An 18,282-nucleotide genomic window follows, 5' to 3' on the forward strand; every position below is an offset into this window, starting at 1 on the left:
TGTATATAATATGTTCTGGAATACTTGGACAGATAATATTGCTAGTGAAAAGAAGACGGAGTCGCCGGTAGTTCGTGTAAGTTAACTGGCATTCACGTTTCAGCACACGCATTCGGCATTCCCGCAACACTTGCGAGGCAAGGCAAGCCACAATCACACACACTGTCAAAAACCACGCGTGGTTACATCAAAATTACACACTTACGACAGCAAACGAAATCGGGCGAATCTGCTGGGTGTATGTAATTGTTGAACTGGCCAAAAACCGGAAAAGGCGTAATTTTCTTCTCATAATTAAAATTCAAAATAACATTATCAGCTTCTGACTAGGTTATAAACTACGTGCAGCTTATATGCATCATTCTGAACCATGATTCGTCTGTTTCCGCAGACAGGGAAAAAGCTATGTCCAGTCACACACCTGTTTTGATCGTTTTGCTGAATAAATTGTTTATTTCAAAAGAGCCTTTTGTGTTTCTTTACATGGAATGACAGATATGTTTGTGATGACACGGGCAGCTTGTGGTTAAAGCGTTCCCTCTTCACGCCAAAGATCCGGGTTCGATTGGGTACAGTGTGTGAGGCCCATTTCTTGTGTCCCCAGTCGTGGTATTGCTGGAATAGTGCTGAAAGCGGCGTAAAACTTAACTCACTGTGATGTTTGGAGACAAAACCTGATGAAAATATGACTGCTGCCGCTACTACTACTACCTACTACTACTGCTGCTGCTACTGCTACTACTACTACTACTACTACTACTACTACTACTACTACTACTACTACTACTTCTTGTTGGTCCCTGTCTGGCGCTCGGCATTAATGGGTATAACTTGGACTGGTCGGCTCGGAGTCAGTATAATGTGTCTGAGTGGGGTATTCATGCTTCACTGCGGCATGGTATCCCACTGGGCTAGCACTATAAAACCGCCATAAATCTGCCGCTATATACACGCATGAACGTCGTCATATGAGCGAAATATTCTCAAGCACGACGTTAAACCCAATTTCACCTCACCTCACCTCACCTCACCTCACCTCACCTACTACTACTACTACTACTACTACTACTACTACTACTACTACTAGTACTACTACTACTACTACTACTATAACCAGCACACGGCCGGGTAGAGCAGTTTTGCGGTGTGCACATAGCCATGGTGGTGGTGGTGGATATCTCAGTGGTGCAACGCTCCATAACCGGTTCACTGAGGTTTTATCCTGGATTGGGATATGGGATATGATCCCAAATGAGCACCGGTAATGATCCTTAGCGTGTCGGTCCATAACAGTGTTCTGACAGCGTGACTGTTTCTCAGTGTATCAGTGCTGGCTTTCTCTACATTACACCGAAAAGACTTGATATAAATGTTCTGTAAAAGGGTAGCTCACAAAGTCTGTACACGTATGTTTGAATACAGACCCAAGGCATGATTCGCCTTTTACAAAAATACCACTGTAACATCAGAAGATTGTGTGATTTCAAATTTATTTCTAGAACCTGATTTACAGAGGAAGGCAAGCAACATATATATATATATTATACACACATTTAATATTAGCAGTCATAAAATGGTTATGTCAATCCTAATCATAATAATTATAATAGAAACAACGAGGAACATTTGATCATGTTATCTTGGACAGTACGCACAAAATACAGTGTCTCATCGCGCCAATGTGGGCTCAGTGAGACGTAGGTGCCAGACCTCCATCAACACTCAAGGGGATTGAGAACCCCTCTTGTGTCGAGGCTCATTTGCATATGCATGATGCGCTGTTGTTATGGACTGTTGATCGTTTCCATACTTTAAATCATTTGTCTTTCAGAGTAATAATATTTCCTTCGCGTCAGTTAAATTTTAACACTGATTATGTTTGCTGTTTGTGTGTCACAATACATTTGAGCTGTATCTTAATGGAAACAGCAGTGTCTGTCCAATGGCAAGGGAAGCGAGCAATTTGCTGACAGTAACCAACGAGTGAAACCATTAAGCATGACAGAATTGTCAGTGACATAAATCGCATCTTCATCTTATATGATGAGGGGCGTTGGGGTTGTCTAGTGGTTCGATCGTTACGCCGAAAACCCGGGTTCGAATCCCCACATGGGTACAATGTATGAAGCCCATTTCTTGTGTCTCACGCCGTGATATTGCTGGAATATTTCCAAAAGCGGCGTAAAACTAAACTCACTCTATATGATGTTGTTCCAGAGGTCGTCCTGCTGTTGTTTCTTCTCGATCTGTGCGATTCGCCCTTTGTCGGGCTTCTGTTCGATCATCTGATGGGCTTCCCAGTAGATGCTCGCCTTGTTGGGAAGGTCCACTGTACTCCCGACGGTAGACAGACGCTTCTTCTCATTTGCCCTTCGGCGCCTGATAATTAAGTAAAGAAGAAAAAGTGTCCATGATCGCATCATTCGTCCCCACTCGCCCCATTCGTGACCAACTTGAGTTATTCCGGGACAAGCCGAATGGAGGTTACGGAAAAGGGCGAGTGGTGACGAATGCCTTCCAGAGGGGCACGAGTCGCTATTCGGCTTGTCCCGGAATAACACGAGTTGGTCACGAATGTGATCGCATGGCAGAGTTTACTTGAAAATGAGAGAGTGAGTGAGTAAGTTGGGTAAGTAAGTTTTTGCCTTCTGAAATTTACACTGTTAGGGGTCAAGTCAATATTGACTGTTGACATTTATACAAAAACAAACATGATGAGAGTGATTTTCATGTTGTACTTTTGTACATGTACTTAGATACATAATACATACCTCACACAAACGACGGTTACGACGATGACGATGGCGGCGGCAGTGACAATAACGACGGGAATAGGAATCCACCACAGCTCCGTCGATTGTGTACCTTTTCAGCAAAAACATGAAGAAAAAGTAAGGCCAGTGTACAAAAAACACGAAATTTCTTGGCAATCAAGAAATCTGTCATCACACAGACTGTTTCAGTTTTGCCAAGACTCATGTTAGCGCTGACCTGTGGAGATGCTTGTTACAATAATTGATCTTCAGCAATCCGTGCTTGTCGTAAGAGGCGACTGACGGATTGGGTGGTCAGACTCGCTGATATGGTTAATGCATGTCATCGACGGCGTATCCTAATTGCACAGATCGATACTTATGACAATCACTGGACTGTGTGGTCCAGACTCGATTATTTACAGACCGCCGTCATATAGCTGGAATATTGCTGAGTGCAGCATTAAACAGGAAACAAAGAAACTTATTGTCGCTAAATTCATGCTGTCAATACCGTGTTAAAGTAATCGAAAACTGCGTCAGTCTGATTCCTGTTTTTAGGTAAACCGTTCATCTGAAGTTTGTTCTTCAAAACACGTTAAGTCAGCTGTATGTCCAAAAGAGGACGACAAGATACACTTTCGTGTTTTTTATTCATTTTTGTCTTCCTTTTCAAATATTATAATGAAGTGTCATTACAAACACATCTGTGAACTTAAAAAACACACAGTAGGTATAACACTCTGAAATTGATTACCTTGCGTGTCGGAAGTAGGGATGAGCTGGGTTGTCGTTGGTAGATCGGCTTCTGTGGCTGGAACACAATGGTGATGGAGGTGAGGTGAAGGGAAATTGGTTAACATCTGATTCATCCTACCCCCTCCCCTCTATCTCGCATATTGAAATTGCAACATGTGCATATTTACAAACCATGTATCTGACACAGGGATTGCTCATGTGTTTACTCGACTGACTGACTGAGTTTAGTTTTACGCCACTTTTAGCAATATTCCAGCAACATCAGGGCGGGGGACACCTGAAATGGGCTTCACACATTGTACCCAGTATTTACTCGAACCCGTGTTTGACTAATACGATGACCATGTTTCAATCTACCAATGTAACCTCATACTGGCTATGTATGTGTGCATACCTACCCACGTATCTGACACAGGCGCTGTACAGGGTGTAGGCGATGTCGTTACTGACGTTGCACTGGACACAGAGCCCATCTCGGTCACTACTGGTTGACGTAATGGTCAACGACTGTTTGTTGCTGCTTAAAAGAAGCATGTCCATTCCTGGAAAATAGGCAATCATTTAACACGTGAGTGTGAGTTTGTCTTGGCAATTCAAGGTCTTGCATTTTTTCAGTTGTGCAAAATAAACACTACCAACACGTTAAGAGAACAACATAAGTAGGATATTCTATACTAATTATTTGACCCGTGAAGATCCGGGTTAGAATTGATCTTCAGTAAGCCATGCTTGTCGTAAGAGGCGACTAACAGGAAACCCACCTGTCTGGGTATGGTTCTGACAAACCAGAGTGAGTGAGTAAGTTTAGTTTTTACGCCGCACTCAGCAATATTCCAGCTATATGGAGGCGGTCTGTAAATAATCGAGTCTGGGCCAGACATTCCAGTGATCAACAGCATGAGCATCAATCTGCGCAATTGGGAACCGATGACATGTGTCAACCAAGTCAGCGAGCCTGACCACCCAATCCTGTTAGTCGCCCCTTACGACAAGCATGGGTTACTGAAGATCAATATTCTAACCCGGACCTTCACGGGTATCTGACAAACCAGAACCTGTGAAGATCCCGGTTAGAAATGTTTTTTAGTAACCCATGCTTGTTGTAGAGACGACTAATGGATCGGATGGTCAGGCTCGCTGACTTGGTTGACACATGCTATTGTATCCTAATTGTGTAGATCGATGCTCATGATGTTTATCACTGGATTGTCTGACTCAATGAATTACAGATCGATGCCATGTAGCTAGATTATTGCTTAGAGCGGCGTCTCAAACAACAATCAAAACAAACAAACAAACAAATATTAAATTATTTTACACATCATGAATCAGGGTTATTGATTAGCCTTTGTATGTATTTGTGATACAGACCATGCATGTCACCAATGGTGCAGGATTCGCTTACCTCTTTGCGAACACTTGATATCATCGCTCCTTACTATGGATTCTACATTTTACGGATATTGATTTAAATATATTTTTTTTCGAAACGACCTTGCTGTTGTTTTATTTGCATTTACCTTCAACGACTGGCTTGCCATCCAGAAGCCATTTGGATTCCATCCCTTGTTTTTCGGGAGCACAGTCATAGGTGATATTATCTCCGGCGACGAGGAAACGTGACTCGATAGAACTCGGAATAAGCAAAGCTGGCCTTTCTGAAAAAAATGTAAACACCGTTGTCGAATGTTGATGAGTCAAACTTACGGCAGTCACGAAGTTAAAGCTTGGCATCGGTCCTTCGTTAGTCATCATCTTGCAGTTATCCTAAACCTGGTTTAATTCGAAGCATTAACGTAGGTCAGTTAAATTTCGACATGACAAGATATGAATGATGTCGGAAAGAGCACGTAAAATGTCCAAACCATTATCATCATCATCATCATCATCATCTATGAACAATGTCCACTTCCAGAGAGACAGTATTTATTGGATCGGTTATGCCGGGGTTGAAGTTGTAGATGTACATGTATATGAAATGTTTTTGACTATCATCATTTCAGATATACATCATTAAAATAAATGCTTTTCAAAGTTGTTGAGGTCATTTTCATTATTAGACTGACTGACTGAGTTTAGGTTTTACGCCGCTTTTAGCAATATTCCAGCAACATCACGGCGGGGGACACAAGAAATGGGCTTCACTAATATGGGACCCATGTGGGGATTCGAACCCGGGTCTTCGGCGTGACGAGCCAACGCTTTAACCACTAGGCTACCCCACCGCCCCTCATTATTAGAGGTTTATACAGTATTGTAACAACTTAGTGCTTGGATCCATCTGGTAAATCTTTTCCGTACTTTCTGCACAGCTTCTTGCTGTAGTAAGAGGCGACTGACGGTATCGAGTGGTCAGATTTGCTGATATGTTTAACGCATGTCGTCGTATCCCAACTGCCTAGATCTATGCCAATTACACCAGTCACTTGATTGTATAGTCCGAACGCCATTATTTCCAGACTGCAACCATATGGCTGGTATATTGCTGAACAACCAAACACACAAGTACGTACTTTCGATGTGTACAGTCACTGTTGATTCAGCCTTCGTTAATGTGTTCTTCCCCTTGCACGTGTAGTCACCACCATCACTGACGCTTGTGCTGGCTATACGGAGTTGCTTCCCTTTGGTCGCAGGATAGCTGTACTTGTGACGGGCCTCGTGGGCGTATTTCCTTGTCCATGTTACCGTGGGTTCAGGCCTGGAGAGATACGGAGAATAGGATCAGGGTACAAACAGTATTGTCTCTACCAATACACAAAATGCAAGAGGGTATGAATGGTACAGTCGACAATGGCGACGCAATTGGTAGTGCGGAGTTGCCTCCCTTTATAACGACAGAAATCTATGGTCGTTCGTTCGAATCTGATAGGGCAACGTTATGTTTCTGGATTTGTCAGCACGATGCTCGTGGGCTTCACTGAAACCTGCGTTACTTCGGGTGTTTCTCCCACATTAAGCTGAGACACCGTGATGGAATACGTTTCAAAGCGGCATAGGGACGGCGAGGTAGCCTAGTGGTCAGACACGGGTTCATGGGTACAAGGCGTGAAGACCATTTCTGGTGTCCCCCGCCGTGATATTGCTGGAATATTGCTAAAAGCGGCATAAAACTATACTATCTCACTTACTCTCTCAAAGCGGCATAAAAACAAACTCATTCAGTCACTCTCATTATGTATATGACCGCCTCCGCGGTGTAGTGGTTATAGCGTCCGCCCGGAGAACGGAAGGTCGCGGGTTCGATCCCCGACCGCGTCATACCAAAAGACGTTAAAATATGGTACTTGTTGGTCCCTGCCTGGCGCTCGGCATTAATGGGTACAACAAGGACTGGTCGGCTCGGAGTCAGTATACTGTGTCTGAGTGGGGTATTCATGCTTAACTGCGGCGTGGTATCTCAGTGGGCTAGCACTATAAAACCAGCTTAAGTCTGGGCTAGTACAAGCAGCCGCACATACACATACACACGCATGCACGTCGTCATATGAGCGAAATATTCTCAAGCACGACGTTAAACCCAATTTCACCTCACCTCACCATTATGTATATCACCCTGCCTTACTAATCTGTCAATAAAGAATAAAAAATAATCATATTGAAACATGTGTGACTCACTCCCCCCCGAAGACACATTCCAGTATGACGTCATCGCCCTCCGCTACCGATACGGATCCAGTTCTGCTGATGAGTTTTGGTCTGGTTTGTGGCCGCTGTAGCCCAGTACCTGTAAATGGCATGTCTCGTTAGCATTGTCCAGTTGGTAAATCAGCTTAAATTCTGGCTTAATTAGTAAACAGCTTACATGAACAACACGTTAGGGATAGTCATAGGCAAGATAGAGTTTCATTGTTTATTGATGAATTAATAATTGGACTCGTATTTTCAAAATTTATCTCGTGAAGCTCTTTTGTTAAATAGGATAACATGAATTCTATACATAGTTGTTTTGTTTCTGTTGTCATTGTTTCTTTTGAATAAATACCCTAATAGCTGGTTGGGTGGTTTGTTGTTGAACGCCGAATTCAGTAATATTCCAGCTATGTGGAGGCGGTCTGTAAATAATCGGGTCTGGACCAGACAATCCAGTCAGCATCGATCCCCGCAACCGGGATAGGATGACATGTGTCAACCAAGTCAGCGAGCCTGACCACCCGATCATGTAAGTCGCCTCTTACACCCTAAAAGTGAGGTGAGGTGAAATTGGGTTTTACGTCGTGCTTGAGAATATTTCGCTCATATGACGACGTGCACGTGCATGCGTGTGTATGTGTATGTGCGGCTGCTTGTACTAGCCCAGACTTAAGCTGGTTTTATAGTGCTAGCCCACTGAGATACCACGCCGCAGTGAAGCATGAATACCCCACTCAGACACAGTATACTGACTCCGAGCCGACCAGTCCTTGTTGTACCCATTATTGCCGAGCGCCAGGCAGGGACCAACAAGTATGACGCGGTCGGGGATCGAACCCGCGACCTTTCGCTCTCCGGGCGGACGCTCTAACCACTACACCACGGAGGCGGTCACACCCTAAAAGTGGCTATAATAACGTAACATAGTGTTTTGAGGTAAATGGGTTATCTAAATATGTTTATGAATTATCAATCACCAGGGGTATATAATGTGATGTAGCCCGTGCGTGACCTGAGGACCAGCGATCCCTCAGGCGTACACATATACCCACCGGAATTCATCCATACATGTACTGGATATGTAAATTGTGAAGCACGCAACGAACCGAGTTATTTCCCTTTATCCACTGCATTCTCATAAACAAGCTCTTCTTACCGGAGAAAGTTATCTGAGATGTGTTCGGATTGATTTCTCGGCGGGCTACAACTGATGTCTACGCAGCCTGTGAGAGGTCTACACGGAAAGTTTCCAGCCCACTTTATAACCAATTAGAAAGTAGTACTTGAATTTAAAGTAAGATATACCGTATACACTTGACTTGGCTGAATAACTTACCAACATCTTCATCCTGGGTTAGAAAAGTTGTATTTCCCACGATGGTTTTGTTCAGTATGCTGTTGTAAACATTACAACTGTACAGCTTGAAGATGTCCTCTTTTGTCAGGTACAGGAAGACAAGGGCACCTGGATTAGGTAACAGAGAGATGAATTTGGTTATCACATTACAACTGTACAGCTTGTGGATGTCCTCTTTTGTCAGGTACAGGAAGACAAGGGCACCTGGATTAGGTAACAGAGAGATGAATTTGGTTATCACATTACAACTGTACAGCTTGAAGATGTCCTCTTTTGTCAGGTACAGGAAGACAAGGGCACCTGGATTAGGTAACAGAGAGATGAATTTGGTTATCACATTACAACTGTACAGCTTGAAGATGTCCTCTTTTGTCAGGTACAGGAAGACAAGGGCACCTGGATTAGGTAACAGAGATGAATTTGGTTATCACATTACAACTGTACAGCTTGAAGATGTCCTCTTTTGTCAGGTACAGGAAGACAAGGGCACCTGGATTAGGTAACAGAGAGATGAATTTGGTTATCACATTACAACTGTACAGCTTGAAGATGTCCTCTTTTGTCAGGTACAGGAAGACAAGGGCACCTGGATTAGGTAACAGAGAGATGATCTTGGTTATCACATTTTATACTGAATGAGTATTTCAGTTCTTTCACATCCTGGCAGCTGTTATTGTGGAACGATCAAAGTGGACTCTGATTCAGGTGGTAGACGTTTGTTGAGTCAGACATTAACACTTACAGAAAGTTAGTTTGCTTGTTGTTTAGCGCCGCACTCATAATATCATTATTTGGCAGCGGTCTGTAAATAATGGAGTCTGTAAAACCAGCAATTCTACGCAATTGGGATACGATGACTTGTGTCAACAAAGTCAGCTAGAATGACCACCCGATACAGTTAGTATATCCGGTAAGATGCCAAGGTACCAAGGGCTATGGGGATACGTTGGCCTGTGCCAACAGTGTCCGAGAACGATGACACCAAGTCACTTTAGATGCGTCTTACAAGCATGGGTTCCAGAAGACCAGTCTAATCCAATTCTTCAATGGCACAAAACGTTATGGCAAGACAAAGATATAGAACCAATATATATGACAATTCATGCATTTTTACAGTCAGAAAGGTTTAACGGTACTGTTTACAAATACAAACCGTCCATGTTTATGTAGACGTTTTCTGAAGGAAGTAGTTCTTTTCCGCTTTTCATCCAAGTCACTTTACCACGTGGTACAGAATATGCCAATACGTCACAGGGCAACGAATCCACACCACTCTTCCGTTTTTTTCCACTCACAATATGCGGCTCTTGGATTCCTAGAAGCGTACATACCCATTATAGCATCCCGAAGCGATTTTAAAATACAAATACTTCTAACTTATATATTATAAAAACATTGTGGAATTAACTCAAGCAAAATTGTTTTTACCATTGTTTTGATGGTTTAAAAGAAGAAGATGAAGACAGAAAAATGAAGAAGAGAAAGTGAAGAAGACAGGACAAGGAGAAGACAAAAAAGATGAAGAAAACAGAACGAGATTTAATGAACACAGAACAAGAAAAAGAAAGAAAAATGAAGGAGAAATGAAGAATAAAGAAGAGAAGATAGAAGAAAAGAAAAGAAGTAGGAGAACAAAAGTAAAAGAATGATAATAATAATTGTACATTTATAATGCGCTCAGGTCCACGCTTGCGGCATGCTCAAGCCGCAAAGCAAGAAGAAGCAAACAGCAACGTGCGGGTAAAAGCCCTACCTGCAAGCCTAAGTATGACTGTCTCAGACAGGAGGCTTCCCTGGGAGGTATTCACTAGGCAGTTGTAAGTACCCAGTTCCTCGTCAGAGACCTTGTTGATGTAGATCATACCTGCTTGTCTCTCAGTGTCATACCTGTTGTCTTTGTGTATTGTAGATCCCTCGTGATGCCAAATAAACCTGTTCAAACACCATGGTAAAAGGTACGGGTTAAGCCAGAGATTGGTTCCTGAGAAGAATACCGCTAAGATCGAGTGAATTGTGATTGGAAACTTATGTTTGTATAGTTAAATATTTACGCCCAATTAATAAAAATCAGGCGTCATCTTTTCTGACAGAAGGGACAATTTGCTGATGCCAAAGTTCACAATATTAATTGTAATGGCTAGCATTCTGTCGTTAAGACGATGGACACGACGACCCTGGGTCCGCGTGTCTGATTTAGTCGACTGAACAGACAGAGTGTCGTGGTTGTTGTACAGAGTGTGAGTGAGTGAGTTTAGTTTTACGCCGCACACATCAATAATCCGGCAATATCAAGGCGGGGGATACCAGGAATGGGCTTCTCACATTGTACCCATGAGGGGAATCGGACCCGGGTCTTCGGTGTGACGAACGAACGGTTTGACCACTAGGCTACCCCATCGCGCCGTAACCATTATACCCCACCACCCACGAATGTAGCAGAAAAATCACTAGACGATACGCACAAACGATTATTGTCCAAACTTGTTTGATGCGTGATCGAAAATAGACACGAAAATACTTCGAAGATAATATATTTCCCTATCAACGAGAACAAAACTTTCTCACCCATCCGTTTTAATGTCCTTTTCAGGGTTGCACTTCAAGGTCACTGGGCTGTTCTCTCTAACGTACACAAACTTCCGGTTGACGGCGAATGAAGATCTGGAGACTCTTAGACTAGCATCGATATCTACAAACATAGAGAAACTCCAATATCATCATCACATCAGTCACATGTTACCTAACAGTAAATAACAAAAACAATAACAATAAACAATTTCCATGAACAGTTCATCGTTTCATTATGTTATTCCTCTAAAGGCATTAATGATAGGTTTGCTCTTTACGTTGGATCGTGCTGTCATGAGCATATGTGGTGTCAGAGGTCACAGGATATTTTCGTCAACTCTCAGAGGTCACCGGACATTTTGGTCAACTGTCAGAAATCATGGGATATTTTCGTCAACTGTCAGAGATCACGGGGTATTTCGTCAACTGTCAAAGATCACCGGGTATTTTCGTCAACTGTCAGAGATCAGGTTCTTGAGAGGCATATAGAAGTTGGTATTCAAATATAAGACAAAATATTATGGATGTCAACTTCTCATTTGTATACACGGCGTTTCAGGGCTCTTCCTTGCCCCTTCGTCAGCTGAAAAGATACGTTGACATCCATAATACTTTGTCTTATGTCAGAGATCACCGGATATTTTCGTCAACTACAGAAATTCTGGAGTATTTACGTCAACTGTCAGAAATCACCGGGTATTTTCGTCAACTGCCATAAATCACCGGATATTTTCGTCAACTGTCAGCAATCACCAGATATTTTCGTCAAATGTCAGAAGTCATCGCACATTTTGTTCTGGTTTTCAAATTGGAAATCGGGAAGCTGTTATTACTAGATTTTAAATATACCCTAAAAAAATGAAAACCATCGATATTATTTTTCACAGTGTTAAAATTCTCAGTACTGGGCCTCATTTCACAATGCTACCGTAGCGCTACCACTGTCGTAAGTCTATGCTACAGTATAGGAGGTACGATTGCTACGAGAAAAGTTCCGAGGTCTTAGGCTTACGAGAGCTTTGAGAAACGGGGCCCTGGATCTTAACTTAGTTTACTGCTTCACAGGATCGTTCTATAATAGCTTGACACCCTCTCTATTTATTGCAATTGCGTCTTAAGCGAGGGCACCCTCCTGAGTGTCGAAACAAGATCGCGGAAAATGATCGTTTTAACACGAAATATGGCAACCTCATCAGCAGACACGCTTTTTTTTGCTGTCAATTCTTCATTCACAATTTAGGCTTTGATGCGTCAGTATTTTTTCAGTTATCGTCGAAAAATCAAACTGAATCAGTTACGAATCAGTTAAGAATACGCCGAATCCACGTACGAATCAAGTACGAATATATGAATTCGTGGCTATTTTTGACAATTCATGGGAGATTGGTATAAAAAGAGGCCGTAACCTCTGTTTGGGTATCAGTTCCAAACTGGAGTATCAAGACCAGCTGCTGATCGCTTGAAGAAGACTGCTTCGAAGAAGGAGGAGAAGAGCACATAGGTGGTGGGTTAGGCCGTGGCTGACACCAGGTAGAAGGCAAGAACATAGTAACTACAACTGACTGATGCAGGAAATGAGGGGGGAAGATGAAAATGCCTTTGCCAACTATGTGAGAATGCCACTCCACATGTTTGATGAGCTACTCAAAGGGATTAGCCCAGTCATCCAGAGGAGAGACACCCACTTGAAACCAGTCCTCAGATACCTGGCTACAGGAGACCGGTGTCACACTATCCAGTATGACTTCCGATGTGGTTTCAGCACAGTGGTATGGATTGTGCAGGAAGTCTGTAAGGCCATCATACAGGAACTGAAGGATGAAGTCATGCCACTACCCGAGACCCAGGAGGACTGGAAGGCCATTGTCCAGCAGTTCCAATATCGGTGGAATGTTCCTCACGCCCAGGGGGCCTTCAATGGCAATCACATAGCCATCTGGAAACCACACAACTCAGGTAGTTTCTGGAAGCATGCCCGTTGGAATTTAACGTCTCTGGGTGGGGTATTTCAGGCACAGCAGGATCTTGCAGAATCTGTAACAGCTTCTCCTGGTGGTCCTTGTAGGTGTGCAGCTCCTGGTATAGGGTTTCGACCCCCATCACTCTACCTCTGGCGCCCCTGGTGCCATACACCGTCACAGACGAGCTCCCGGGAGTGGTTGTGGACGGTGTGGTGGTCACTGGACACTAAGGCTCCTCTTCCCGGTATTCCTTACCCTGGCTCGTGTTGGCGCTTCTCCGGAAGCTCTGGACTGCGGTGGCTGACATGTCCGATGTGAGGCATCAGGACCTGGAATCTGGTCCATGTCCACCGTTGGCGGTTGTCATCTCCACAGCTGCCTGCCCACTGTTCTTCCTCCTGAGTTTCCCTATCTGGGAATGGATGCTCTCAAAAAGACGTAGTCAGTGCCGTCACCTCCTTTCCCATATAATGGGCCAGATGGTCCCGCGCCTTATTCTTTTTAGAGACACAGAGGTGGTCTAACCGCCTCTTGTTGTAGTCATTCCTCTCGAGGAAGAGGGTCACATCCTCTTGTTCGTTTTCTGTGAGGTTGGACAAGAACCTAGTCTTCATGCTCTTGGACTGGGAAGAAGCAACATCACCAGCCACATGTTAAACCACTTCTGGAGCTGGTTCATCTGCAGGTGGAGGGGTAGTTACTCTTGGGAAGTTGGAGGGGTGGGTGGGAGGTTTGCTGCCTTTTCTCCCTCTTCCTTATTTCTGTTGCTAATCTTCCCTCTCCCCTTGTCCTTGCCTACAGCTCTTCTAGGCATCTTGCTGATTCGTGGATTTCGTTGCACAATCGTCAGCAGCTAATGGCCTGAAGTCAATGTTCAACTCCGTATATACCCAATTTGCCGCCAATCGTAGGTGATTCGTAGATAGTTCTCACTTGCTTCGTACCTGCGTTGGCGTGTATTTGTGGAATTCGTGACGGATTCGTAGCCGATTCGTGGTCAAGTCACAAGTTGACGAATCCACGAATGAGTTAAGAATACCTACAACTGCCTGAGAATCGATTACGATTCAGTTATGATGCTTAAGAAAGCACTACGAATTTGTTTCGAAGTAACTACGATTTTTTTAATCGGGAGTTCGTGGCCAAAATTTTGAACAGTTCAAAACTTTTGCCACGAATTCCCGATTCGCTCAGGAATTGCAAGAACTGACTACGAGTATATACGAATTATGTAAGAACTTCACCAACTGATTACGATTCAACTACGAATCCTCAATTATGTCAAATCGTGGCGATTCGTGGGATTCGTGGTCTGTGTGGAATAGGGGCATTTAACGAGCATGCCCCGATTTCTCGAAACAAACTGAAATTTTACTCAAATGTCAAACTGAGTTTGACAATTTGTAACAGCTGCATTTTTAACTCAACTACAAAATCCCAAACAACTTAAGTACCATATCCACCAAACTCAACTATGTTTGAGTTAAATATTGATTTAAATTCATGCTGGGAAATGCATTTTCCTGCACTTCTCAAATTTGAGTAAAACTTAAATCAAATCTCAGACTTAAGTTTGTTTCGATAAATCGGGGCCATGTGTATGACACCTTACCTGGTTTGGTTGAACTCAGCACGACAGTTGACCCCTCCACCAGTAAAGCGAATATCAGCAGTTGCATAGTCATTTGGTAACTTGGGGAACACGGGGAGAAGGGGAAGGCAAGGTAGGCTGGAACAAGACATACATGTGAATTAATATCAATCTTACAATCGGGAATATGAAAATGGTTAATATTCATTCTAAATGCCAATCTTGCTCATAAGATACTTTAAGTCTGTATACAAACACCGACATAAAATTTTTTAACACCAGCTACACATTGTTCCTCCCAAAGATAGCCAAATCCATACATGAGGAGAATATGTTTGATTTTAGCGGCCCAGTTACTTTTCCCCTTGATACAATCTAGAACTAATAACTTATAACATTTTTTCACAAATCTCGTATCAGACATATTGCATATTTTACGCCAGTAGGCAACGGCCCTTTTATAAGTAAAAATATATATTGGATAACGTCCACATTCTCCTCTGACAACATGGTTCGAAGTTGAGGATTTAACCCCAAGAAATCGTTTACATGCAAACATTTGTAAAATTTCAACTTCTTTATAATTATGCGGCGTAAAACTAAACTCACCCACTTACATCTAGCATGAAGTACAGGACATCTCCCCACTGTGTCTCTAGCTTAAGCCTAACGGTGTGGAGAAATTCTTTTTTTTCTGTAAAATAATTACAGAATATGTGGATCGAATATTACTGATGCATGAGCCAGTCCAGTAAACAGAAATGTATCTTCCGCATCTGACATATTTATAACCTTACTGTATTTCCTTCCTTCACAGTCAATGTCGGTATATCAACTATATGAAATGTCGGCATATCAACTATAAGAAATGTCGGCATATCAACTATATGAAATGTCGGCATATAAACTATATGAAATGTCGTCATATCAACTATATGAAATGTTGGCCTATCAACTATATGAAATGCAAGTTCTTAGTTATGGTAGTATTCCGTGCTATACATACGCCGGTTTGAATCAATATTAAAACACGAACACAAGAAACAATGACCTGGTGTGCCTACCTTCAACAACCCTAGACCACTACACCACCGTTGATCGACAAGGAAATAATAACATGACTTGACAAAGTTACTGTTTCGAACGCCTCGTTCTTCTTCAGTCAGTCCTTATGACACACACGGCTGTAAGCGTTTTTCATTAGGGTTGTTCGGGGCGGCGGGGTAGCCTAGTGATTAAAGCGTCCGCTGGTCACGCTGAAGACCCGGGCTCGATACCCACTATTACGGAGGCGCTCGGAAAGGTGTATGCGTGAGTGAGTGAGCACGGGTTGGGTTTTACGGCGCACATTTTTTTTCAATATGCCTGCAATAGCACGGCGGGGACAGCACAAATCGGCTGCACACATTGTCAAGGAAGATGGGGAATCAGACCCATGTCTTCTACGTGACGAGCGGCAAAAGCTTAACAACTTCCAGGAAACAAAACAGGCTAACCCACCGTCCCCGTACTCAAGGAAGATGGGATCAAATGAAATAAGGACTGTTGGCGGTTTGCCCGATTTGACAAGGACATGTATCCAGATTTCCCTGAAATCTGTTTCACTATCGTGTTCTTCATGTGAATATATAATTTCCTTGTTGTTTGTTTACACTACACTACTCTGAATTTAGTATTGACCTCCACGTTATACAATAATAAGAGTCATATTACAAGGTGATAACTGTTCAGTTTATACAATGGTGGTAATTAGCCAAACCGCATTGTGTATGTCGACATAATGAAATAAGAAAGATATTCTTACAAAGATTATCATTTATGATTATTATAGGATATTTATATAGCGCACATATCCACGCAACAAGTACATGCTCAAGGCGCTGGAGTGTTCCCTTGATCAACGGATGTCTTTTTCTGGCACTCTTTTAACCCACTCAACTCCCTGGGGAGTATTCAACTCATGCTGCCTGTTAGGCGCAGCGAGTTATGACACAATCTCATCCTCAGAAAGTTCCCAATTGCAGCTGGGTGGACTGGGACACATAGTATGTTGTGTATGGTATGTACAAGTATGGAGCTTGATTTCGTTTTCCGTGAAGGAATATTAAATCTGAAAGGGAATATCTGAAACTGACTTTGTGTTAAAATGCGTGAGTGAGTATGGTTTTACACCGCTTTTAGCAATTTTCAAGCAATATCGTGGCGGGGGACACCAGAAATCGGCTTCACACATTGTACCCATTTGTGGAATCGAACCCTGGTCTTTAACCAGGGGCCAACGCTTTAACCACTAAGCTACCCCACCGCCCCTGTGATACAATGAGCAACAAGATGCGCTGCATCTCTACTCATGCCAATAATGGTTGTCATCCCCCTCCCCACCCGAACCCCTCACACACCTCACACCCCGAGCCCACACCCCCTCTCCAATTAAAAAATTGAAGGGGGTGACAACCATTATTGGCATGAGTATATGTTGCGACATATATGTCATATTTTCCTGTCTGCACTATAACTTTCAGACGTGTGAAGATCCCGGTTAGAATTGATCTTCAGCAACCCATGCTTGTCGTAAAAGGCGACTAACGGGATCGGGAAGTCAGGCTCGCTGACTTGGTTGACACATGTCATCGTATGCCAGTTGCATAGATCAATGCCCATGCTGTTGATCACTGGATTGTCTGGTCCAGACTCGACTATTTACAGACCGACGCCATATAGCAGGAATATTGCTGAATGAGGCGTTAAGCAACAAACAAAACGAAAACTTTAATCCTTCAATTGCAAAATATGTGACACTGTATATTACAATACACCGTGAAACCTTGCTAATCCCGTTTATGAAGATACAAGACCAGCTGAGAACACTGGGGGTGCATACAGTAACATTAGCTCGTTATTTATAATCCGGACACTAGCTAATCCGAACGTTATCAAAGGAACGTAAGCGTGGGGATTATCGGGTTCCTCAGATAAAAATAAAAGATGTAGCTAAATATTGAATTAATGTGTGAGTGAGTGAGTGAGTATGGTTTTACGCCGCTTTTAGCAATATTCCAGCAATGTCGCGGCGGGGAACACCAGAAATGAGATTCACACATTGTATCCATGGGGAATGGAACCAGGTCTTCGGCTTGACGAGCTGATGCTTTAACCATTAGGCTACCCCACCGCCCACAAAATGGCATCAACATAATGTATATTCTAGAAGAACACGGATTCGAATACTGAATACATCAACTTCTTAGTCACGACACTATGCTATTTTCAGGGACCTGAAAGTGTGGCTAGCCCATTATACAAGTATACGTCATTTTGTTTGCTCGTTTTCCTGAGAATTATGAATCATATTATGTCGCGTCAGTTAGATAGAATTTGAAAGTTTCAAAATCTAAGTTAATGGGTGTAGCAATGTGGGCTTTGTGGCACATTTTAACTGCTACAAAGTGATTTAAAGACGTTGTATTGTCAGGAAACGGGACAGATAATCAATTTATCATTGTTTTCTGTTCATTTCTTTCGCGGTTAGTAGCGAATATGTATAAACATCACAGTGTCACTATTTTAACTCCTTACTTACGATGAGGACTTTGAAGGAAATCACCAACATAATGTAGTGAAAATATAAATATTGCTTGTTAGTTGTTGAACGCCGCACTC

At 42.8% G+C, this 18,282-nt stretch overlaps 1 protein-coding gene across 4 annotated transcripts; it reads right to left on the minus strand.

The window, feature by feature from the left end:
- Positions 1–1,473: 1,473 nt before the first annotated feature.
- Positions 1,474–16,082, minus strand: LOC124276210 (hemicentin-2-like). Of its 4 annotated transcripts, none has more exons than XM_046711870.1 (14): positions 15,687–16,082; positions 15,240–15,316; positions 14,644–14,760; positions 11,068–11,191; positions 10,256–10,434; positions 9,656–9,817; positions 8,482–8,610; positions 7,131–7,239; positions 6,026–6,213; positions 5,033–5,170; positions 3,911–4,054; positions 3,511–3,567; positions 2,772–2,865; positions 1,474–2,379 (listed from the first exon to the last, which is right to left on the minus strand). In XM_046711870.1, exons 3-14 carry the CDS (start codon positions 14,714–14,716, stop codon positions 2,199–2,201), a joined length of 1,578 nt encoding a protein of 525 aa, XP_046567826.1. In that variant the 5' UTR covers positions 14,717–14,760; positions 15,240–15,316; positions 15,687–16,082; the 3' UTR covers positions 1,474–2,198. The 4 variants fall into 4 exon arrangements, with proteins under 4 accessions (XP_046567826.1, XP_046567824.1, XP_046567825.1 ...); XM_046711868.1 differs by having other exon boundaries at positions 15,232–15,316; positions 15,687–16,081; XM_046711869.1 differs by lacking the exon at positions 15,240–15,316 and having other exon boundaries at positions 15,687–16,081.
- Between the last annotated feature and the right edge of the window lie 2,200 nt (positions 16,083–18,282).

This window comes from Haliotis rubra, unplaced genomic scaffold (assembly GCF_003918875.1).
Source record: "Haliotis rubra isolate DU_JTF1 unplaced genomic scaffold, ASM391887v1 Scf207, whole genome shotgun sequence".
Taxonomy (NCBI): Eukaryota; Metazoa; Mollusca; class Gastropoda; order Lepetellida; family Haliotidae; genus Haliotis; species Haliotis rubra.